The 9,857-nt window shown below is 38.4% G+C and overlaps 1 protein-coding gene across 1 annotated transcript in view; it reads left to right on the top strand.

The window, feature by feature from the left end:
* The first annotated feature begins 1,799 nt into the window (after window positions 1-1,799).
* The window catches only part of kitlga (kit ligand a), a 31,942-nt gene continuing 23,884 nt past the window's right edge, over window positions 1,800-9,857 (top strand). The window contains exon 1 of the mRNA XM_020637213.3: window positions 1,800-2,211. Within this exon, the coding sequence (XP_020492869.1) occupies window positions 2,197-2,211 (15 nt within the window). The 5' untranslated portion in view covers window positions 1,800-2,196. The remainder of the gene's footprint in view (window positions 2,212-9,857) is intronic.

Here is a 9,857-nt window from a genome sequence, read left to right as displayed (position 1 = left end):
TTTGCCTCATTCAGTCACTGAGTCACTCATTCACTCTGCTGCACACACTTCCACAAATACTACTCAAAGTGTTGGGGGGGGTTCACACAGCTGAATGACTTTTTATGCTGAATACGTTTCTGAGCTTTTATGGTGTATTTTTTTTTTATGTTGCATCCAACATTAACCTTTGTAATGTTATATTACAATGCAGGACATTGTGTTAAAACAATTTGAATGACATTTTTATTTTCTGCTCACAAGCTTTTTCCTTGTGCACACAATATAATGATATTGTGGGAACAAGTTTATAATATCTTCTGTACACAACTTAGATAACTTGTGTACAACATAATTATATTGCATGCAGACAATATTATCTTGTGCACACAAGAAATGTGTGAGTGCAAAATATACTATTTTTACTTTTTGGGACTTCAGGGACTATGTAAATTGTGTTCTCTTACTGTACTTTGTATTAACCAAACATTTTGTTTTCAGTGCTGCACTTGTCAATCCAACGATCAATTATTATTTTGTTCTCTTTATAGATCATAAAAACACTTATCTATATGTTACATAATATTTTAAGGCCTAACGTTAATCGGCCATAAGCAAACTCAGCATTATTTGAAAAGAAAAACTGAAGCAGACCAAGACTGATTGGTCGACAGCCATCTGACCAGCTGATTTGAGAAAGTATGAGGAAAACAGAAATTGTGTTTTCACTCTTACAAAACAATTGCTAAAAATGTCCTCAATTAGCAAATAAAAAAAAAAACACTTTTTTTATTACTCCATCTTTACCCGGACTTCTCTCTGCCAGCCCCTCTAGTCAAATTTCCATGTGAAGTCAATGAGACCCGATGTGTGAACACAGCAAGAACTATTGTCTGCAGGAAAGCAGATGGGAGTGGTGGTCTTTATATCTTGTGACCGCAGAGTGACCGGTTTCACTTTGTGCACATAATGAGGAGGCTTCATCTTGTTTTTTGCCTGCTAGTATAATCTTTTCCACTCGTTCGCTAATACTGTGAATACACTTCCAATTATAGGCCACATTCGTATAAGGTCACACAAAAAAAAAGGTGCTATCTTGGATTTCTGCAAAGACAAAACCTTAAGGATATGAGTGTGCAACTCAGGAAGATTTCAGGAGCAGACTGTCTTTAACATTTTTTCAAAATTTCTGGAGTGCATGTGTGAAAATATATAGCTAAAGATGACAACCATGTCAAAATGAAAACTGATAATACAGATTAATAGCAATGCCAACACAGTTATCATACAAATATGATTTATGCTAGCAATAACAATATGTATTTGATTGTATGATTGATAATAACCAAAAAACTATATTAGTATTTATACTTCCTCTGTTGTACTCAAGGTAAACAAAAGTTTATAAATGCGCTTTAAATATAATTTGATTAAATTCTACCTCATTTAATTATATATTAATTGATTTTATAGCTAATTTTCTTGTCAATTTGAAGCTCTTCAGATTATCTATGTTTTAAATGTGTTTGAACAGTGAGTTTATGCAACAAGGCAGGACAAATAAATGTTTAACCAAAACAGGAATAATCACTTTAATTATGCATGCGCCCTATATTTCCCCTTTTATACAGAGGAGCATTAAAACGTCGGTAATTGATAATAATTATGATATTTGAATAATAAAGGTGAGTAATCCGTTTCTCATCGTGGGCATTCATGGGTTAACTGCCTCCTGAAACCACTTAGCTGGTAATAAATCAGTGTTGAGCAACCAGCGCAGAGAACCTGTTTCTCACCCGCTCTGTTTAGATTGGCAGTAATTCTTTTGGAGCGAAGCTCTTCACAGTGCCGCTCGTCAGAGGGCGGCTCTTTGGCTGCTCTTTTCACATCATTATAAATGCTTAACTCCCTCCCTCCGCGCGCTGTCCAGCTCCGCCGCCGCGAGCCCTCACTGTCTGGATCTGTGCTATAGATAGATGGGCTTCATGCCACACGCCGTCAGCCGACAGGTTGCAAAGGTTGAGAGTTTGATTCCACAGATTTCGCCGTTTTTCCTCTTCTTCTCACTGTTTTGGGGTGCTTTTTCTCCTCTGCTTGGATACTTCTGACTTAGGCATTGGATATGTGCACACAGGATGGTGACAACCCCTTTCCTCCCCGTAGAAGTAAAATAAAATAGGCTTTCGCACAACACTGGATTTACTCCTGTCGTTCCATATGAAGAAGTCAAAAGTAAGTGGTCTTCTTTGCTTGTTTTTAACTTGAGGAAATACACTGTTTCTTATTTTGCGTGACGCAGGGCAGCGGGGCACTCTCCTGCTCCTTTCACACACTCACACGTCACCAGAAAGCTCTCACATTTCCACGCTACTCATTTATTTTATCACTATTTCCTGTTGCGCGATTTAATATGAGTAAGGTGTTATGAACGCGGCTTAATAAGTAGGCTAACACATTATTTGTTGGAACAGCTGTTCCAGCATGCAGGATCAGAGCTGCAGCGATTCATTTATTGCCGTTATTTCCATGTTTATCGACGCTGTAAAGTGTTAGACCTGCTCACCTCGCGCTTATCAAACCACTCCACCTGTCCGGAGTTTATCCAGGTTGACCCACATCCACGCCTTCTGTGTTCCCTTTGACAGGGCAGCCAACTGTATGGCTCTGGATCAATAAGTTTATAGTAACGGCGCAAGTCTGGCTCTTCACAGGGTCCACAAAATGAGACCGTTTTGCTCCGTGTGTAACTGTCACTAAAAGTGTTTGAATTCTTATGTTTAGTTCATAGGATGTAACTTAAGATTGCACCATAATCAGGAAGATATAACAATAAGACTGTTTACACGCAGAGCCAATATATAACTTAATCGCCTTTCTGGAAGGTGAGCAGTTTTCTTAATAGTTCTGAATTTAAGTCTTTTTTTTTTTTTTTACTTTTCCAGGTTGACAGAGATCATTTATCAGGAGCAGAGTGTCAGTTTGCTTTTCTGATCATGCTTCTGGTTTGTAAAGTGGCCTGAAACTAGCTGACAATTATCCATTTAGAAAATTGAACTGCCTTCTCATCCACCGGTTCAAGCTGCCCCTCAGGTTATGCATGAGCCTACTTTACAGTGACAGAGGCTACTGTCTGTTTGAAGATGGAGTGGCTGCAGGGCCAGCTTAACCCCCTTCACTGCAAGCCATCCTCTCACGTGGCTGACAATAAAATGTGAAATAAAAATAAATAATGTTAAGGCTTCTGTTTGAGCATATATGGATTAGTTCTTGACAAAGTAAAGCAGTTCTGCACAGCTGTCATTGTAGGATTGTCAGCCTGCATGTCACATCTGTGCCAGCATGTGATCGTCTCACAGTGACTAGATTATTAAAAAGAAAAACCTTTTTGAATGTATTGGAAGTAATTACACATTTTAGCTAAATCTAACGCACCTCTTTATTTGATTAAATCAATCATTCATCTTATTTGGTTTACGTGTGTGTGTGTACGCAGGTGTGTAAACTTGAATGAAGGCAGGTTAAACCTGCATTCCATCCCCAAGGCTGTTTGACTGAACCCTGTGCACGTCAAGTTTTTGCTGAATCTCTGCCTCAGTCTGCATGGCAACTTAAGCCCCTTTTAACCACAACATGAGTAAAAAATGTAAAATATATTCTATATTAATACACAGGGTGTATATGTGTGTGTAGGTGCACCAGGGAATGAAAGTCTTTGAAGTCTCCTGGAGGAAGGGCGGGCGTCTCTGCAGCCTTGCTGCTAATCAAATTCCGAGCAGTTTCCTTTTATGCTTTTTTTTAATGAAGTTATACAATAAGTTGTGCTCTTTGCCTGGCTGCATTAAAAAACACCTTTCATCCTCTTATTTGGTGTCCAAGCTGCAGCTCGTGATGCTTTCCAGTGTCACATAACCACATGTGTGGAAAAAAAAGAAAGGGATTTTTGTCATGTTTATGATGTTAGCTGTGTGGACTTAGTCCAAAAAATGGGGGGAAAGAGCTCTCGCTTAAAGGATGCATTGATCTATTTATGCCTTCCATAGTTCTACTGGACTTTGTGTTTTAAATAGCACCAAACGACTTACAGCATTTTACTTTGTGTTTAGATTAGAACCAGAAAAGTAAAGGAATATTTTCACAAGAACTAAGAGAAGAGTTCTGAGAAATGCTACAGCCCATGAGAGTGTCTGTGTGAGAGACACTGCAAGAGCTCGTCTACATCTTCACACCTTCACAGAAGAATTGACACCAGTAGGGAGCGCTAGTTTTCTGATGCCTGTGTAGACATGGAGCAAGCAGCCACCCAGGTCATGGGGCTATGGGAGGTTTAGAAAAGACATCTCACATCTGCGGCGCCCTCCTGAATGCAGCCACTAAGCATTATTTACTGCTTAAAAGTCTGCTTCTAACTGGAGGAGCTAATTTCCCAGGTTCCACATTTCTGTCCTGAAGGTCAGGGAGGAGGCAGGTGAAAAGGATTTCAAGTAGCAGGATGAGTATATACACACACATGGCTCATCCTAGAGAGGAGCTGAGCTCCTCACATGACGTGGGCTCAGTTTGATTTGGCTTTATTGACATGTCCTCTGACCTGCACAGCAGCGAAATCGAAGTAAACCTGATCCTTCTTTTATTGATTTCAAGGAAATAATCTTCCTTTATTTCTTTTTCGAGTTAGAAGGATACAGATTATCACAAACGGAAGAGTGAAAGCTTGAATCAACAGACTGGCGCTCTGTCTGCATCATTCAGATTTATTATCTCACATGTTTTGTTCAAGCATACAAGGAGTAGGAGTTGTGGCATGGAGGGTGTTGATGTGTCAGAATTTCACTTTCAAGAAATCACTTTCAAGAATTTCACTTTCAAGAAATCAAGTGCTGGCCACTTGCAGCAGTGACTAATGCTAGTTTACCAGTGGTGCTTATCAAATGGACCCTATGACTTGTATTATAATGACAGCTCATGCCTTCCTGCACGTCCTTCCACTAGTTATTCAATTTGTGTGAGAAACTGGGTTATTGTGTGCCCATTTGACTGCTTTAACTGCAGTTCTCCAAATATTCCACTTACATGTGTTTTCACATGCAATGTTTTTTATGGCATTCCAATCAACACAAGATAGATGTCTCATTTGACATTTCATTTAAACTTCTCCATCATTTGTCTAGACAACTTGGACTAACCAGTCCTGTGGGTTAGTGATAGAGGTGAAGAAAACCAACTCTTTCTTTGGTTGAAACATGTTTCTGTGAAACCTTACAGACTTTCAGTACAAACCAATATTCATACTATCCTGTGTTTACGTCGAATTTTAATCAAGAAGTTGAACACTTCCACTAAAACCTTACCTCTAACAACAGAGATTCTCTCTGTTCTCATCCTTAACTGAGGAAAGCCAACAGTGATGTTTCAGATAAAAGCAATTTAGTTAGGTTACAAAGAAAAAGAATTAAGAGACTCACTGTGCTTTGCACACAAAGGTGATGATTGATCTTGGATGCTGGATTCTTTCTCCATTCGCAACACCCAGTTTCTAACAGGACATACTCGATACCCTGAAGAAACAGCCTTTTTTTGACACTGAAAACTCACACTGCAGCTCCACCACAGTGTTTCATAAGGGCTGCCGTCAAAGAGTGGACAGTTTGTATCAGTCAACCCGAGTCAAACCTTAGACTTTTTTAAGCTGTGACACTGGACATAGAGAAACAGAGTAGCAGGCTGTAGACTTTACAAATGACTCTCAACTGAGTCTCAAAGGATCAAGTGATTGGTTAAAACATTAAGTGTTACTCTGAAGTTCTCTGGCAAAAAAAGGACCTCAGGAGGTGGTTGGAGAAGAACTGCCAACACCATATGCTAAGGTGCTCAGCTTGATTTCAGGATAGATTCCTTCAGTAGTCATAATTTAATTTACTTTCTTGGAAGCCTAATTATCCACAGAGGTGTCATTCTCTCCAAAGCCAGCAAAGCAGGTTATGATTACTCTTAAAACAGCAGATCAAACAGTGTCATGCTGAAAATTATTGTCCTTTAACTGCCCTGTGGTTGACCTCAGTCAGGGCTGAGCTGCCATTGGCATATGTAAATGTGCTCCGATGTTTTTAGCATAGGTTTTCTTTTCTTTTTTAAGATGTATTTTGTGTGCTGCGTGCCTTTACATGATAGCACAGATGACAGAATAGCAAATCAGGCAGAGAGAGTGGGGAATGAAATGGGGAAAAAGGAGCCCTAGGTGAAATTGAACCCAAGCTGCCCGCTTGGAGGAATATTGCTGCTGTACATGGGGCGTGACCCAACTGCTAGGTCATCTGCGCCCCTAGGTTAGGACTTCTTCATTGAACATTTTTCAGCAGGGCTACATGAAAAATCAAGAAGAAGCCAACTGGATTTGTTTTATATTGCATCTGGCAGTGAACAAAAACTCAAAATGAAATTTGAGTCTAACTAGAAAAACCAAGCTGCAACCTCCATTCTTTTTAAGCAGATGCAGAGGTGCTATGTTTTCTGAAAGCTAAGTCGAGATAGCATATCCAATTTGACAGCGGCCATTGTTGGGTTTAGAAATGCCTCTCCACACTTCAGGGGGATGTCACTGAGACCACATCCATATATTATACAGTCTATGGGTAAAACAAGACCCAGTAGGTCGACTTAAAAGTTTGGTGTTGCACAAAACGAAACAAAAAGTGTAGCCCTATACGTTATTATGGGAATGAAAATGGAAATTACTAAAACACTTATTTTCCACTGACTTTTTAGATAGTAATGCAGATGAGAAAAACATTTCAGTAATAGGTCTCTTCATAGGGCAACAATGCACTCCCTTTAAATGACACTAAAATTTATATTATTATAGCCAGTAAAGCTCCAGTGTTGCTGAGGTTTTAGGATAAAAGTGAAATAACTAGTTCTAAAGGTTTGTGCTGTCAGTCCTACATTTGGGCTTTCCTGTATGACAAAGTAAAAGAAAATATATTTTCAAGACGTTTAAAGCTTCAAACCAATCATACAAAAAAGAAAGCAAACATGTTTTTAATTACAGGATGTTCCTTTCTCACAAATCCCAGACCTTATGTCTGAGCATCAACATGTGTTTGTGCTGCTTCAGCTGCAGATTAAGGTCCTGTCTGTGGTCATTGGGCTGTTTGCCTATTCAAACCTAAAGCCTGCCTTTGCATGTCTTTAGGTCAGCAAACTCAGGAAATATACATTTATCTTTCTATTATATGGCTGTTTGACATCTTGGTGTTTAGCTGTGGTTGATCCCTGTTATGTTTGGGCTACAAACTCATCTTGAAGTCATTGTTTGAAAAATGTCAGATGGGGCCACTTGCATATTTGTTTTGTTTTTTACAGAAAGTGGAAGAGGTTTTGATAGATAGCCATAAAACCAGCCAGAGGTGGGAAAACACACTGAGGGAACTTTCAGAATTTAAAAACAATGTTTATAGATCTCTGAACCATTAACCATTACAGCTGAGGTCTGCCTCTTGAGCTGTCGGACCCTAAATGATATATGCAATCTCTAGAGTCCCCAAGCATAGTCAAATATTGCATTTTTTCAGCATAATATGAAACAGCTTTTAACCCACAGCTCCTCTATATTATGAACCTCACTCCCTCATTTATGCATCCTTGCCTCTTGTAAAGAGAAACTTTTTTTGTATCCAGTGGATGAACTAAGAGATTCACAGCTATTAAGGAAAGCCAAATAAACCACTTTTTGTTTGTCCCTGAGAAGTTGACATTTTGGGTATTTGTGGTTTTTACACAGCAGCGGTTAACATTTTTGAAACTTTTTATCGAGGAAATTAAGATTAAACGGACACCATTACTGTTACAAAAAATGGTAATGAAGCAATGAATGTCATCTCTCGCACTCAGAGTAGTAAGTATATAGTAGTAGTGCTATAGTAGATTGGAATGTTTTGATATATGTTGGTGTCAAACAAACAGGACTTTCACACAGGAGCTTGGATTTAGTGCCCAATTGAAAACAAAAGTCAACAACAGACTAGTTATGTGCAGAGTATAATATTCACAAACCACCAATTATGTGACCATCATAACTTAATGTCATTGTAACTAAACTAATTAGCCATTTTTAGTGGGTTAGTCTATCATGACTATGGCCATTTTCCATTAACACCATTTTTTTCCATGTGTTTTGTTGATTATTGTTGCCAAAGTATAAGCACTTGTGAAAAAGGAGGTCATATTAAATAGTTCACAACCATCAGCAAATGTAGCATCATGGGTTGGATGAGCTTTTCCCTATCAACTGTATGTGTAATCAGGCTTTCAAACGCCCCAGGACCATATAATGACATGTTGCCCTGCATCCACATATTTAACAAAAGGTCGAGTTATCTCTTGTTGCAGGACCTCTAATTATTTCTGGAGCGTTGACTTATCTTAGTGAACATCTGACTCAGCGTTTGCCGCTGGAAGGCATTGAGATGGCTTTTGATTTAGCCCCTCATTCTTAGAAATATTCATGCCCAGCAGTGCATCTGCTTGCTAAGAAATTGTAGTTTCCACATGATCAGGTATTCAGGGCTGGATGAGAGACCAAGAAGGCAAATTAATAAGGAAGCTAGAAACAGTGTTCGTCATCCTTTCCGCTCAAGATATGTAAAGTGGACATGGGTTTTGCAACATTGCTTAATGCTTGGCATGCTGGGCAGTCAACTAAACATGTTTTTCATGGATTTAAGGAGCTGTGGCATCAAACAGCATCATCTATTGAGCTCATTTGGAAGATTTTATTGTTTTATTAAAAGAAAAGTGCACTTCTTGAAGTGTACATCCTTGACAGTTGTATCTTGGGCAACAGAAGTCTTTATATCTCCCTCTTCATTTTAAAACTAAGAATGGCTGTACCGTATTTGGTTGTCCTTCCTGGCTCAATTTTAGTCCAGATTGTGTTAAAGATAAAAAGAAAACAGGGATTTTATTCATCTTGTTTTACCCAACTTCCGTGGATAATATTGTCAAAGGCTTTGATCCAAGAATGAACCCAATTCAAATCAGCGAGACGTTGTTAGGTAGAATGTAAAGAAAACACAAATAGCTCCAGGGTTTTAAAGGGCAACCATCTACCTTATGTGGATAAAGAAATGGAGACCATATCCTTACAAATCAAGAGAGGGGTCTGGGGGTCTTCCTCTAAGATTTTAAGAGTCAGAAAACCAATTTCCCTCATTTTTTATTTTTTATTTTAATTTTAATTACAATTAATTGTGCAATTTGTTACAATTAATGAGTAAAGAAGAGTAAAACACAGCCGTCTAAATTACAGCAATGATTTAAGTAGGTATACATTACAAGATAATCAAGATGATTTTTGGGTATGTTAAGAATGAATCAAATTTTTCTCCAATCTGCTCGTTAGAACATTTTGAATGCACCTATTTTACATGTATTACACATGTTCAAAATTTAGGATTAGATATCCTGTTATGGAGAGGACTTTAAGCACACATTCTGTGGGTTGTAACGTGGAACAAAATAATAGTACAACAACTGAAGAAAATCTCCTTTCACTCACCTCCAGATCACACTGTAACATGTGCAGCTCATGTTTAATCTGTCTGCACAACTTCATCCATATTTTTCTGAACTTTTCAGTAAAAAGAAGTCCAAAAATCTATCATCGTAAAATAAAATGTAAACAGAAAATATAAGTTGGATTAGTCTAGTGGTAAATCAAAGTGGACAGCAAGACACACACCAGTGCACACACAGGACCGAACACATGATCCCCTCAAGGCAGAGATAACAAAGGAGGCAAAGTTCTCAAATTGTTTCTTTCAACTAAGAACAAGCAGCCATTATTGTAAAAGTTATAATTTTAATCAGGAAAAAAAAAGATT

This window comes from Labrus bergylta, chromosome 7 (assembly GCF_963930695.1).
Source record: "Labrus bergylta chromosome 7, fLabBer1.1, whole genome shotgun sequence".
Classification (NCBI taxonomy): domain Eukaryota; kingdom Metazoa; phylum Chordata; class Actinopteri; order Labriformes; family Labridae; genus Labrus; species Labrus bergylta.
Note: the sequence above shows the minus strand (reverse complement) of the source record. Positions and strands in the feature narration are given on the sequence as shown.